This window comes from Hyperoodon ampullatus (genome assembly GCF_949752795.1).
Source record: "Hyperoodon ampullatus genome assembly, chromosome: 3".
In the NCBI taxonomy this organism is placed as follows: Eukaryota; Metazoa; Chordata; class Mammalia; order Artiodactyla; family Ziphiidae; genus Hyperoodon; species Hyperoodon ampullatus.
Genome location: NC_136916.1, coordinates 177,968,656 through 177,983,868, shown reverse-complemented (window position 1 = coordinate 177,983,868; position 15,213 = coordinate 177,968,656). Strand labels below are relative to the sequence as shown.

At 39.8% G+C, this 15,213-nt stretch overlaps 1 protein-coding gene across 7 annotated transcripts in view; it reads right to left on the bottom strand.

Moving 5' to 3' along the window:
• The window catches only part of MARK3 (microtubule affinity regulating kinase 3), a gene marked incomplete at its 5' end in the record, with an annotated part of 103,366 nt that overhangs the window by 13,416 nt on the left and 74,737 nt on the right, over positions 1-15,213 (bottom strand). For 5 of the 7 annotated variants that reach the window (XM_079701394.1, XM_079701395.1, XM_079701396.1 and 2 more), the window contains 7 exons: positions 3,757-3,860; positions 7,060-7,277; positions 12,969-13,122; positions 13,616-13,728; positions 14,044-14,143; positions 14,384-14,503; positions 14,663-14,899. In XM_079701394.1, the coding sequence (XP_079557520.1) occupies positions 3,757-3,860; positions 7,060-7,277; positions 12,969-13,122; positions 13,616-13,728; positions 14,044-14,143; positions 14,384-14,503; positions 14,663-14,899 (1,046 nt within the window). The remainder of the gene's footprint in view (positions 1-3,756; positions 3,861-7,059; positions 7,278-12,968; positions 13,123-13,615; positions 13,729-14,043; positions 14,144-14,383; positions 14,504-14,662; positions 14,900-15,213) is intronic. The other 2 variants (XM_079701398.1, XM_079701400.1) reach the window with 2 other exon arrangements.

Sequence of the window (15,213 nt, the reverse complement as noted above, 5' to 3'; positions counted from 1 at the left end):
CCCAGAAGACAGCCCCAGGGCTTCTGCTTGAGCAGAGCTGAGTGTGGGAAGATGTCAAGGTGGATACTGCTGAGTCCATCAAGGAACTCCTGCAGAAGAAGCAGAACTATGAGATGAACCCTGAGTCTATCCCTGGACTTTTTTAGTTATAGGAATTCATAGATGCCTTTTTAAATTTAAACTTGTTTGGACTGGGTTTCTGTCACCTGCAACACAGAGAGTCCTAAGTGATTCAACTATCTGAAGAAATGCTTTGTTGTTTCCAATATGCACGTACAGACATACATACACATAGATACATATAATTTTACTTTAATAAGTTACAGATAAATACAACTGTCTTTTGTGCTCTATTACCTGTTCTGAGCAGGTCAAGAGTCGTCAAACACTTTATCCCCCTGCCCAGCTGCTGATGTTCTCTTGCCCAAATTAGGAGCTAAGATCAATAGATGCATTAAAAAAAAAGCAGGGGCAGAAGAGGAGGCAGGGGTTATCTGGCATCTTCCCTGGAGAATATAAATGGTCCCAAAGACTCTGGATAAGGAAATGGCTTTCGTTATCCAGAGCAGGGAGATGCTCAGTCTATTCCCCGTGAGGCCATTGCTCCCTGGCTGGACAGTGGAGGCAAGATTGTGTGGACAGACACTTTGCAACAAAAAACTGACCCTCCTTAGAGTCAAAGACCTTCTTAAAAAGGAAGTGTAAATTGATATATTCATTACAAATTATTAAATTTTTACATAATCTTAAAGGCAATTAAATGAATTATTTCTTTAGAAATTTAATCATGTCACATCACGAGTTCCACAAAGCAAGCAACAAAACAGATGTGGTTTTTTTGACTTCTAAAGTAGGCCTAGCACCTCAATTTAGGAAACAGTAAACTCAATAAATGTTTGCCGAATGCCAAGTCTGTACAAACTCACAAAAATTCTATTTACAACATACAACCCTAACATCACAATGGGCTGCATCAAGTTGGACAAAATTTCTCCCCCAGAAAAGTGGCACAAATGATGGCCATAGCTCACAGACCCCACAGGAACCTACATAAACAGAACAGTAACTGCGTTACGTATTTAGTAGTTCTGGGTACAAGGAAAAAATCATTTTTTAAACCTTAACTTACAGAAATAGTATGATTTCTTAAAATTCAAATTGTGTGAAGTTGCTGTTAATCTTCTGGTTTTATGTCTATGCCTGATAATCTTTCTAAAATTCTAATCCACTTACTGTTATTAAAGGAAAGGTATTTTCAATTTGTTTGATATGACATCTATCCCATGTCAGAACATTCTGGCTAAAATGGGAATTAATGTCCTTCTTTCAGAAGTTAACATAGATCCAGGCATCCTGTACCTCACTAGTATTGTAGTCAAGGAATAAGATATATATGGGAGAGGAAAAAGCAACAATCTGCCAAAGAAGTCATCTGCGCACAGAGAAGGCTCAGTGCATAATTTATGACTCAAGCATCTATTTTAAGGGTGAGAAAGTTGTCACATTTAATGCCTTCCTTAACTGGAAGTAAAAAATATGACCACCAGTTTGGCACTCAAACCTCCAATATTTTCCCACAATTTTTCAATTCATTTGTAAGACAGAAAAAGAAAATCCAGATATTATTAAAATCATGGGCCCCAGCTTGTGTGGCTGGGGGCTCTGTGTGACTGAAGATAAAGACAACACTTTCAGAAGCAAAGCATTTAAAGAGCTGATGCTGACAGATGCCACAAGGCCCAGGTTGGTGTAAGGAGGAGGTAGCCCCACTGAGGAAGGCGTCTGCAGGCAGAACACAGACAGGTAACGACTCCAAAGCAATCAGAGCATTCCTAAAACTACTTCCAAAGAGTGAACTGAAGAACTGTGGGGAAGGAGACTGAGAGGAGTAGACGCAGACACAGAAGCACAACTCCAGGCAGCAGACCGAGATCTTGGTCTTAACAGCCTTTTAATAAAAGCCTGACTCTGCACCTCAGAGAATTGTATAGTCTAAAGTTCAAAAGGGATCTGACAGAATAATTCAACAATTGGGAAGAATCTGTAAAAAGAAGGGTCATGAAACAACATTCTTCTAGTTCCATAGACTAAAATCCATAACAGATTAGAAACTTTTGGGAATTCCCTGGCGGTCCAGAGGTTAGGACTCAGCACTTTCACTGTGGGGGACCCAGGTTCAATCCCTGGTCAGGGAACTAAGATCCCATGAGGCCAGGAAAAAAAAAAAAAGAAGAAGAAAGAAACTTCTAAGTCTTCTGATATCTCCTATTCAATCACTTTGAACTAGAAGAAATTTGACAGATTTAACAAAATAACTGTAAGAAAAGAAAATTTACCAAAAAATAGACCACTATTAAAAAATAAATATATCAATCACTAATTTATAAGCTATCTAGCCCAGTTGCTCTACTCAAATTATTAACAGTTCTTAATCATACGAAAAAGACAATGTTAAAACAAGCACATACATAGGAATCAGAAGACAGAATACCAGGATGTAAATATTTCTAAAAATTCACTGAAAAATGAATGTAATCTCACATAGTAAGCTTTTACCTTCATGTCAATTCAAACATAAGTGGTCTGTGGAAGAGGGGAATGATAAAATAGTCTGGTTTTAAGGACAGAAGAGGATCGAAGAATTTTTGCTTAGGTTGTTATATAAGTTACTGATCAAACATTTCATTTGACTGATGAGATCTAAAGGAAACAGAAATCTTATAATGCAATTTCAAAAAGTAAATGTCAGAAAAAGAGGAAAAACAATCTTGATGCTACACATGAGAATGCGATATGACCAAGCAATGTTCAGAGAGGCCAGGGGACAATGGAAGACGATGTGAATTTATTTTATGGATTTCTACTCCAGAACTTTATCTGCTCACTTTGACCTTAGCTCACCATTTTGAATCTAGTTTTATACTACTTTTCCAAAAAGAAAGAAGGAAAATCATGCCCAATTGGGAAATTTGTTCTATACAGAATATATTTAACTACTCTACCAATCCAACTCCCCCCACCCACTTTTCCCTCTGCCCAAACTTAGCTCTCCTCCATGGTTTCTGGATGTACTTAATCCCACTTCTCTGTTTCTTATTTTGAAACCCCAAGAAAATTGTTTGCATGATCTAACTCCTTACTGACACATTACTTTGTTAGTATTTTACATCATGCTTATCCACTGTAGGACTGCCTCTCTACCAGATTAAACTCATTCAGAAGACTGCACTCTCCATGTCTCTGGGATACTCCAGTGTGTCCTTTTCAGGTGAAGACTGTGTTACCACGCATCCACCATGCCCCTCTGACACACTGCTGACCTCTGACTGAAGGCTCACCCACCCCACCAGGTGCTCCACATCTCCCTGAGGTGTGGCTCCCAGTCTCAGGTCCTCGTCCTTCCCCCTTCCAGCCTTGGTTCAAGTTATTCATATGCACAAAATAATCTCCATTTCCCTGTTCATAATTCTACAATTAAACCATAGCTTACCATCTAGTTCCTCTGGTAAAGCTCCCTGCTTTAACTCAACCCTTCCAGTCATCACACACAGCTGGCCAGGAGGATAAGCTCTGGACAATGAGAGGAATTTGGAATTCTAGGATCTCACTAAAACTCTGCGTTCAAATTTAACTTACCATTAGCGAATACTTACCACTATTATTTGAATTTTGATTATAAAAACTGAGAAGCAAATATCATTCTTCCATTTCTCTTGGGAAAAACAAATTTTCTTGCAAACAGGTAAAATTTCATACCTGTTTTCTTTGCCATTCTGAATCACTGAATGTCTATCAGCTGTGGTTCTTTCACTGCAAACGTAAGTATTCCGCCGCGTCATTCCACCAGATGCTGTATTACTCTATTAAAAAAAAAGGGCATTTTGGTCTTAAACTATTTAGTAAGTATAGTACAATAGGACAAAACCCCCACCTAATTTAAATAAACGTGAATACTCTTTAAATAAACCTACACTAAAATATCAACAGTACTGGTCACTAGATCAGAGAAGAGTATAAAGGCAGCAACCTCCACCCTCCTTCCTACCCTCCAATGTTTCTGCAATAATGAAAAATGGCTATGGTAAAGTGACTTTGAAAAGCTGGCTATAATAATCTACAGAGTAATAACTCATGGATTATTTAAAACAAAGCAGACAGAGAGATCCACTATTTTTAAAAGGTAATACTTTCAAAGTAAAAAATTAAAAAGCAAGGATTATAAATATACGGTAAATATACAAATAAAACAAAAAATAAAAAAATAAAAAAATAAATATTAGGGTTAAAACTGTAAAACTATTAGAAAAAGACGGGTAAATCTACATGACCTTGGATTTGACGAGAGATTCAGATAAGACACACAAAAATGAGTAACAAAAAGAAAAAAATAAACTGGACTTTATCAAAATAAGAAACTTTTGTGCATCAAAGAACACTATCAAGGATGTGAAAAGAGAACCTACAGAATAGGAGAACACATTTGCAAATCCTATATTTGGTAAAGGTTTAATATCCAGAATATATAACGAACCCTTACAACTCAACCACAAGATGACAAACAACCCAATTTAAAAATGGGCAGGGGCTTCCCTGGTGGCGCAGTGGTTGAGAGTCCGCCTGCCGATGCAGGGGACACGGGTTCGTGCCCCAGTCCGGAAAGATCCCACATGCCGCGGAGCGGCTGGGCCCGTGAGCCATGGCCGCTGAGCCTGCGCGTCCGGAGCCTATGCTCTGCAATGGGAGAGGCCACAACAGCGAGAGGCCCGCTTACCGCCAAAAAATAAAAAATAAAAATGGGCAAAGGACTTGAATAGACATTTTTCCAAAGAAGGCATACAAATAGCCAATAAACACATGAAAAGATGCTGAACATCACTGGTCATTTAGGAAACGCAAATCAAAACCACAATGAGGTACCACTTCACACCCACCAGGATAGCTATAATTAAAAAAAACAGAAAATAACAAGTATCGGCAAGGATGTGGAGAAATAGAGACTCAAATACGGCAGGTGCAGTACACAAACTTGTACACAAATCCTTACAGCAACATTATTTATAATAACCAAAAGATAGGAACAATCTAAATGTCCATCAACGAGTAAGAAGGTAAACAAACTGTGGCATATAAAAAGGAATGAGTTCACCCAACAACTTGGAAGAACCATGAAAATATTATGGTGAGTAAAAGAAGGCAGACACAAGAAGCTTGTATAAGTCCATTTATATGAAATCTCCAGAATAGGCAAACCTATTGGGAGAGAAAGCAGATTACTGGTTGCCGGGGGCTGGGGAAGAGAGGATTGGAGAGAGTGATTACTTAATGAGCACAGGGTGCTCTGAAGTGTTTCAGAACTAGAGAGAGGTAGAGGCTGCACAACACTGTGAATGTACTACATGCCACTGAATAGTATGCTTCAAATGGCTAATTATATGTCATGTGAATTTCACATCAATTTGTAAAAAGCTAATACTTTCAAAATTAAAAAGCAAGGAACAAAAGTCACAAGTAAAAACTTTTATCAGATAACAATTTTAAAACAAAGATAAAAGCAGCCACCTTTAATACAGCATGAGCAGATCATGTATAGGGAAGCTGAAAACAAATGGGAGAAAATTATAATAACATACTTTCCTTTATAAATAATCATATATGAGTGGCTAATAATGCTTGGGATATACTTTCAAAAGGGGGGTGTGCAGATGAATAGAGTGAAGGAATGGAAGTTATGAGAAGGCAGGGAACAAAGTCTTTTTCTTCTTCTGGTAACTGTCAACAAAAATTGGAGGCTGAATTTAAATTGCAGGGCTATGGAATGACGATCCAATTTTACTGCATTAGGAAGCCAAATAAAAAACCTTTCCACACAGCGTTTACTCTGATAAAGCACAATGTCAAAGGATGGAACACACAAAACCTTCTAGGTTCCTTTATAAGCCCCTCCCCAAGAACCGGCCAAAGGGAGCAGCACGGATTCCATGTGGGCTCCTCAGTTTGGGGTTTCTTTAGGGTAGAGGGAAGGCTTTATCACCGCTAACTTTTAGGGGAAAATGTGGTTACAGAATATGCTTAAAATTGTTCATTCTCTGCAAATTCTTTTTTAAATTACTTTTTGAGTCTTCCAATTATAAAATAAATAAGTCCTGGGGATGCAATGTGCAGCATGGTGACTCTAGTGAACAATATTGTAGTGCATATTTGGAAGTTGCCAAGAGGGTAAATCTAAGAAGTTCCCATCACAAGAAAAAAATTCTGTAACTGTGTATGGTGACGGATGTTAATTAGACTTAGAGATCATTTCACAATAAATACAAACATCAAATCATTAAAAAAATTACTTTTGGAGTGCTAAGAATAATAATCACTATGCTAGGTCAGAGAGAACACATTTCAATTCACCAAGAAGTTTCTGAAACTGAATAGATTCAATTTAACAAATACTACCTACTTCCTAGGGAGATTTTGTTCAGGGCAGGGATTAAGAGACGGACGGATTCAGTTTAGCTGTATAATTTTAGACAATTACCTAACTTTTCTTCAATTTCTTCACTTTTAACATTTAGCTAATACATGAAAAAGCACTCAGCATGGTCCCTGGCACATGGTAAGGACTCAGTCAACACTCTGTATCGATAGAGCCCTTTGAGATGCAGGGCAAACACCAAATCTCTGGCAGTCAGAGCTCACAGTGCCCTGTACAGACTCCATCAGGTTTCTGTTTGCCACCACCTGTCTGCACTGTCCCCATTTGGTTTTATTCATTTCCTCTGTTAGATTATGACGTCTTTCCATATCTCAGCACCTGATACAGTCTGAAGTTTAGCAGATGTTTATGGAGTCACTAAAAACAGCCCTTGACATAAAGGATCTGATCACTCATCCAGTGGGATACGGCTCAACAAGAAATACGTGCAACAGAGCAAGTGATCCTTACAGGCTGAGACTGTGCCTGGTGGCCCAGTGGGTAGGGCTTTGTAGGCAGATGAACAAACAGGAGCAAAATGTCTTATCATTTCAATCCTACAACCCTAGCCTGCCCTACAGTCCGACAATACTTACACCGGGGACGGTGGAGCTCTTCTTGCGTTCAGGAATATCCGCCTTGTTGGGATTACTCGCACTCCCAAGCATGGGACTGGCTGGAGCAACTCCCTTTCCTCCAGCAGCACTGCCGCCTGGTTTCCGGGAGGGAACTCCATCTTCTCTGAGGTCGCCGTCTGCAGTGCTGGTCTGACTCCTTTTCGGATACGCCACAACTGAAGGAATAGCCGGTCCAGCTAAAATACAGAGTTCACTTTTTAAAAGTCAGAATATAGTTTTGTTTTATCCTGTGAAAATGAACACTTTATAAGATGACCCAAGATTTCTATTCATCTAAGAAAATATAAGACAGTAGAAATCTTCATTCATGTATAATGTCTTCCCTATGCAATGAATTCAATTTTATTTTATTTTTTTAAAATTACCTAACCACTTTTTTTTAAAATAAATTTATTTATTTATGGCTGCGTTGGCTCTTCGTTGCTGCACGTGGGCTTTCTCTAGTTGTGGCGAGTGGGGGCTGCTCTTCGTTGCGGTGTGTGGGCTTCTCATTGCAGTGGCTTATCTTGTTGCGGAGCACGGGTTCTAGGTGCACAGGTTTCAAGAGTTGTGGCTCGCAAGCTCTAGAGCGCAGGCTCAGTACTTGTGCCGCACGGGCTTAGTTGCTCTGTGGCATGTGGGATCTTCCCAAACCCGCGTCCCCTGCATTGGCAGACAGATTCTTTTTTTTTTTTTTTTTTTTCTTTCTTTTTTTTTTTTTTTGCAGTACGTGGGCCTCTCACTGTTGTGGCCTCTCCCGTTGCTGAGCACAGGCTCCGGACGCGCAGGCTCAGCGGCCATGGCTCACGGGCCTAGCCGCTCCGCAGCATGTGGGATCTTCCCGGACCGGGGCACGAACCCGTGTCCCCTGCATCGGCAGGCGGACTCTCAACCACTGCGCCACCAAGGAAGCCCGGCAGACAGATTCTTAACTACTGTACCACCAGGGAAGTCCTGAATTCAATTTTTAAATTTCACTTATTAGTCTCTAACATTCTACTTTTAAAAATTTTTTTTTTTTAACTAATATGCTTATATAGTTGTCTTTCTGAAACATGTTCACAGGGTGTTACTGGACAGATAAATAATCAAACTAACTTGATGCACACACATCATGCAGAATGAACTGGTTCACCTGGTATCTATACATCTGAGTGAATTTCATCCTTTTTGTTTAAGAGATGCTGTCACCTTTTAGAAAAGAACAGTACAGATTTACAGGCTCTTTCTTTTGAAGTTTTATCTTGCATCTTTTTTTTTTTTTTGCAGTATGCGGGCCTCTCACTGTTGTGGTCTCTCCCGCTGCGGAGCACAGGCTCCGGACGCGCAGGCTCAGCGGCCATGGCTCACGGGCCCAGCCGCCACGCGGCATGTGGGATCCTCCCAGACCGGGGCACGAACCCGTGTCCCCTGCATCGGCAGGCGGACTCTCAACCACTGCGCCACCAGGGAAGCCCTATCTTGCATCTTTTTTAAAGCACTCATAATCTTCTAGGTAAACAGGGATTTGAGTAGACAAGGAGAGGCAGAGGCAGTATAAGCAAAAGAAAGCATGTTTCTCATGGAAGTGAGAGGGAGGACATGGGTGGATGTTCCCGGTCAGACCCCCTCCCAGGAGGAGGGTGCCTAGGGACATCCCAGGTGGGCAATTAACTGATGTCCTGCAGTAAATCACCTAGAGACTCTGATGACACAGGAGATTCGGAGTTCAAAGAATTTTGGAAATGAACGAGATAACTAGTATATTCATTATATATGACGTCCAGTGGTAATCTTAAGGAACAGCACCAAATGCTCATCATTTATGGTAGAAAAGCCTTTATATTTTAGGTCTATTAAAAAATGGATGGCAGGGGGAAGAGGGCAGTGGAGGGAGGGACTGGGAGCTTGGGGTTAGTAGATGCAAACTACTACATATAGAATGGATAAACAACCAGGTCTCACTGTATAGTACAGGGAATTATATTCAATATCCTGAGATAAACCATAATGGAAAAGAATATGAAAAAGAATGTATATATGTGTATAACTGAGGCACTCTGCTGTATAGCAGAAATTAACACAACATTGTAAATCAACTATACTTCAACAGAAAAATAAATTATTAAAAAAAATGGATGGGGTGGGGTACAGAAAAGCTACTTCTAGGACAAAAATCCAAATGGTAAATCTAGGGAATTCCCTGGTGGTCCAGTGGTTAGGACCCTGTGCTTTCACTGCTGAGAGCCCGGGTTCGATCCCTTGTTGGGGAGCTAAGATCCCACAAGCTGCATGGTGTGGTAAATAAATAAATAATGGTAACTCTATTTAGAACTGAATTAAAAGTAAACAAAGATTTGATTTATGGGAGAACAACAATCAAGTTCTCAGTTTGGCTATTTTAACATATAAAACAAAGAATCAGCCAAGTATAGGGTGATACTACCCTTAATACTTCTCTTTCCTCTCAGTATCATGATACATCTAATGACCTTCTGAATCTTTAGGGTTACTACCAATTTGTTTTGAAACACTTATTATTGCTATTTAGAAAATTAAAAGATTTTTTTTTCATTTTAGGATTTGAGATTGTGCATGGAAACAGTTATTGATACAACCCACTGACCTCATTCATTCAGACTGCTCCTGTTTTACTTGCACTGTGTGTTATGTGCGTGTGTATTCATCTCTACACACTTTAATCACATGTGCAGGTTCATGTGATCACCACCAGTCAAGACGAAGAACAGTTCTATCTCAAGGACCTTGTGGGCGACCCTATCACAGCCACAGCCACCTATCTTCCACCTCAAGTCCCTTCCCTAAATCCTGGCAACCGCTAATCTGTTCTCATCTCTGTAATTCCGTCATTTCAAGAATGTTATGTGAATGGAGTCAATGTAACCTTTTGAGATTGTCTCCCTCCACTCAGCATAATTCCCTTGAGATCCATCCAAATTGTTGTATTTGTCAATAATTTGTTCCTTTTTATTGCTGAGTAGTGTTCTGTGGTGTGGATATATCATGCAAAAATGTGATTTTTCTTCTTCTTCTTCCTTTTTTAATTTTGGGCCACACCGCACAGCTTGCAGGATCTTAGTTCCCTGACCAGGGAGTGAACCCGGGCCACAACAGTGAAAGTGCCTAGAGTCCTAATTAACCACTGGACCGCAAGGGAATTCCCCAAAATATGATTTTTTTTAAAAATAATTTTTATTTAATTAATTTATTTATATATTTTGTATTTTATTTTAGGCTGCGTTGGGTCTCAGTTGTGGCTCGTGGGATCTTCGTTACAGCATGATGGATCTTTTGTTGCGGCGTGCAGGTTCCAGAGCACATTGACACGCAGGCACATGTGCACTCTAGTTGAGGCACGTGGGCTCAGTAGTTGTAGCATGCGGGCTTAGTTGCCCTGCAGCATGTGGGATCTTAGTTCCCCGACTAGGGATCAAACCCGAGTACCCTGCACTGGAAGGCAGATTCTTTACTGCTGAACAACCAGGGAAGCCCCAGTTTCTTTTTTTAATATTTACATCTTTATTCCAATTGGAATCCAACCTTGTATAAGATGTGAGAAATGGATGCAAATTTATTTTTTTTTCTGATCACTACCAACCTCCCCAATACCACTGACTGGTTAATAGAACAGTGATTCTTCACTTTCTTTTCTTTTTTTTTTTTTTAAATAAAAGAACCCCTTGAAAATCTGATGAAGATCACCCTTCCTAGAAAAAAATGTACATACATACAGGGGAGTTCACACATGGGACTGAAATTAAGAAACACAAATAAAAATTAAGTTATGATTTTACAGAAGCAGGCAGATATAAATCATTGGCATCCAGAGGTAGGGAACAAGAGGAGAGATGAGATGGGGTGGGAGGGCAAGCTAAAAGTTGGTCTATCTACAGGCTTGTCTGCCTTCACTTGGTACCAAGTGGATGTGCTTTACTAGATTTCATTATTTGGAACCTATCTCATTTTCAGCACTTAAATGAACAGTGCCAGAGGCATAATCAAATCTTTTTTTTTTTTCTTGCTGATCACTATCTTCATCCCCAAAGAATGTGGAACTGGGTCAGTGATTTTCTATATACAGAATTTCTGGAAATATTCTTTTGTGAACTTCTTTTTAATATCAGAGGCTCCAAGAAAGAAGGATGATTATTATTATAAAAGCACTACTATACGAGGTAATGGGCGGGTTAGTGGACACAGCCATAGGACCAGAGGCCAGGAATCCTGGGTCTGTCTCAGGCGTTCCCACTTCTATTTAACTTCAGAAGACCTGGTGAGCTCTCTTGCCCTATTTCCTTATTGCTAATATGGGGGTTTGGTGAGCTCTTTTTAGGTCTAAAATTTTCTGAGCTGGGGAAAGGGACATGAGAAAACTCCACCACCAGGTTTCTTCCACGATTTAGGAACAATCCCCTTTAAACTGGTTGATTTAGAGCAACACGTAGGCATTTTGCTAATTGCTCTGCAGTACACGGAAAACCCCTCCTTGTAAGCAACTAATATGAACACAAGAGACAGAGACCCAGATCAACACTTGGTTTACAAATGCCACCTGCACAAATCCTGGCATCAGACAGGTTCTGAGCTCTCAGTTATACCCTAGAAAATAGCAGACAAATAGACAGTTTATTGACAGTGTCAGTACAATGTGCTGCTTTGGCCCAAACCAAATAGAGAGGCAGCAGCAGCAGGGAGAGAAATGGAAACCAAAGTGTCATCACTTTCGGTACAAAACCAAAGCTGCAGACACCTGGAATACTCTGTGCAATTCTAAGTGCCACATCTCAAGGTGAAAGAATGGAGGTGGACAAAGTCCAGAGAAGGGAAATGAACTGAACAAAGAGATGAACGTGTGTTCCATGTGAGGATGTATTTTTAAAAGTTAGGACCAGGCCAACATAAATTCGGTTCCTGCACGCTCGAATTAAAGGAAATAATAATATGTGAATAAACACACACCTACTAGAGTCTCTGGATTCCAACAAATGGGGCTGCCTTGAAGGTAGAATAACTGTCAAGTTTGGTAAGCATATCTTTTAGGGTCTTAAGTCTCATGAAATATTCACTTCTATGGTGAAAACTTTTAAGAGTGAGGGTGGTTAGACATACCAACAGCTAGAATGTGGCTGAGAAAGACACAGGTCAAAAATTTAAACCAATTAAGGCAAAACTGGGATACTATACATTTTCCAGGGCTGCGCTGTCCAATGTGGTAGCCACTGGCTGCACATGGCTTTATAAATTTAACTGAGACAAAATTGAAAATCATTTCCACAGTTCAAGTGCTCAACAGTCACATGTGGCTAAGGCTTCTACGCAGTCAGGTCTTACTCAATAAAAGCCTACTGAGGGACTTCCCTGGTGGCGCAGTGGTTAAAAATCCGCCTGCCAATGCAGGGGACATGGGTTCCATCCCTGGTCTGGGAAGATCCCACATGCTGCGGAGCAACTAAGCCTGTGCGCCCTAACTACTGAGGCTGTGCCCTATAGCCCGCGAGCCACAACTACAGAAGCTCGTGCTCCTAGAGCCCGTGCTCCACAACAAAGAGAAGCCACCACAATGAGAAGCCCGCACGCCGCAACGAAGAGTAGCCCCCACTCGCTGCAACTAGACAAAGCCCGCGCGCAGCAACGAAGACCCAAAGGAGCCAAAAATAAATAAATTAAAAAAAAAAAAAAAAAAAGCTTACTGAGTGTACCAAGGAGATCAGAGCTTGAGATAAATATGCCAGAACCTGCAGGACTGCTTTGTCCTGCAATGTCAAGAAGGGAAATCAAGCAACTTCAACCCCCGTAGTCCATAAGCAAAAGGATGCTTCCCAGTGTTAGGAGGCCTCCTGGTTAACGGGAGACTCTGAGAGAACACACTGGAATGGTCTCAAACTTACCATGGTCACTGTACCGCCTCTGCTTCTGGCTTGAAGAAACACTTCTCTGTACTTTGTGGTGAGGAGACTGGCCAGTACTGTTGTTGAGGTCACTGCTTGGCCTAACCTTAGCAAGTGAAAGATTGCTGCTAGAACTGGAATCACTAGCATCCAGCTAAGAGAAAATGAGAAAAACAGAGCAAACCACAACACGAGCCCAAATGGTTTATTATGAAACTAAACTTACAATACACAAACCTCTCATAAGTAGTTCACTGAGAGAGAAGAATCAGTGTACAAAAATGACAACCCTAAACTCAGGCAAAAGTATTTTTCTGACTGTTGGAAAAACTCACACAAGGATAAGTATTTATGTTCTTCCTTCCAGGCTTTTTCAAAAAACTTAAAACGCTCTATTTATTTCATCTGATACTTTACATCATTTAAAAACTACTAATGACTATAGGTTAACTTAATGGAAGCCAAATTATTAAAGGTTATTATCTTAAAGTTAAAATAGTATCTCATAATAGCCATAGGAGTTAGTTATTTAAAGGTAAATTTAAAAATATTATCAAATGTTATACACACTAAAAAAAACCTAAGAGTTTACATGAGCTAATAATTCACAAAAAGGATATTGTAGGTTTTTATCTGATTATTCTTACCTCTGAAGATTTCCTCCCCAACAACAAGTATGTAGCTGTGATTTCATCATATTTCATCTTACTAAGAGATTCTTGAATTTCATCTTGTGAATATCCCATTCCCACCATAATATCTAAAAGAAGGGTATAATAGTTTATGTGTTTCGTTTGGTTAAGAAATCATTATGTTACAGGGTAAAATAATTTCCTTTATTTGACCCAAAAGATCACACATTTTCTAACATAAACGGGCAGTTGGCTTATTTCTGAGTTACTGAGTGCTATTACAGGAAACTGCAGATAAGTTCCTAAATATGACAAAACATATAAGCTGATTCATGTAACTTATGCTTAACTTCCCATTATCCCCATTTTAGGCATACACGTATGAATCAAAACAGAAATATGTTACTTGTACATACACGAACATGCAGGCACAGAATAATTACCTATTCTTTTCTGGTCTGAGATGTCTAGTTCTGGTTCAACAAATGGTTTTAGTTCATCTTCCTCATGCCCTGCATTGATCCACCTGTCCTTCATAATTTGCTGAAAGGTGAACTGTTCATTAGCAGCATAAAATGAAACATTCTAATAATCACAATATTTAGGAAAGTTTATTTTCAACATTTCATCGATTTTGGCTCAAAGGATAACTTTTAAAAAATGTCTCAATATTACCTAAAAAACCCCAGGATAATATTCAATACATCATACAAACCAAGCAAAGTTCTAAAAATACTTTAAAGACGCTCCAAAGTTGTTCCTTATTTCCACTTATGTGATTACCTCTAGAGTGCCTCGTTTTATTGGATTTAGCACCAGGAAACGTTTGAGAAGGTTTTCACAGTCTGTGGACATGTAGAAAGGGATTCTGTATTTCCCTCTTAATACTCTCTCTCTCAGTTCCTTTGGGGAGGCAGAGAGGAAAGAAAACTAGTGAGTCAACTTTTAGGTTAAAAAAGAACTCCAAGAACCCCACTGAAACAACGTTAACACATTAACTCTTATCATTTTATAAAATCCTTTTAGCTTTCTGAAGAACATGGATGCAACCACTTCTTATACCTTTAGGTTCTGTCCATCAAAGGGGAGTGACCCGCTGACTAGAGTGTAAAGAATGACGCCGAGGCTCCATACGTCCACTTCCGGCCCATCGTATTTCTTGCCCTGGAAGAGCTCTGGGGCTGCATACGGAGGACTGCCACAAAACGTATCCAGTTTACTGCCAACAGTAAATTCATTGCTAAAACCAAAGTCAGCTATTTTAATGTTCATATCAGCATCTAACAATAGATTTTCAGCCTAGAGGGAAAACACCAAGACAAAAATGAAATTTAACCAAAATATAATCAGAACTGTGACAGAATCAGGCATTTCACAAAAGCTTTTTGTAATGATGTAAAGTTAATATACCCTAATGAATAAGAAAACATTCTTTTTAGACAAAAAAAATAGGAGCTAAATCAGAATTCCTCATTTTTCAGCATTAATAACCAGTAACAGATATGAGGTGTAGTCATCCCTCAGCCTTCTTAGGGGACTGTTCTAGGACCCCCTGTGGATACCATAATCCATCATCATACAAAACGGTATAGTACAGCCAGCCCTCCTTAGCC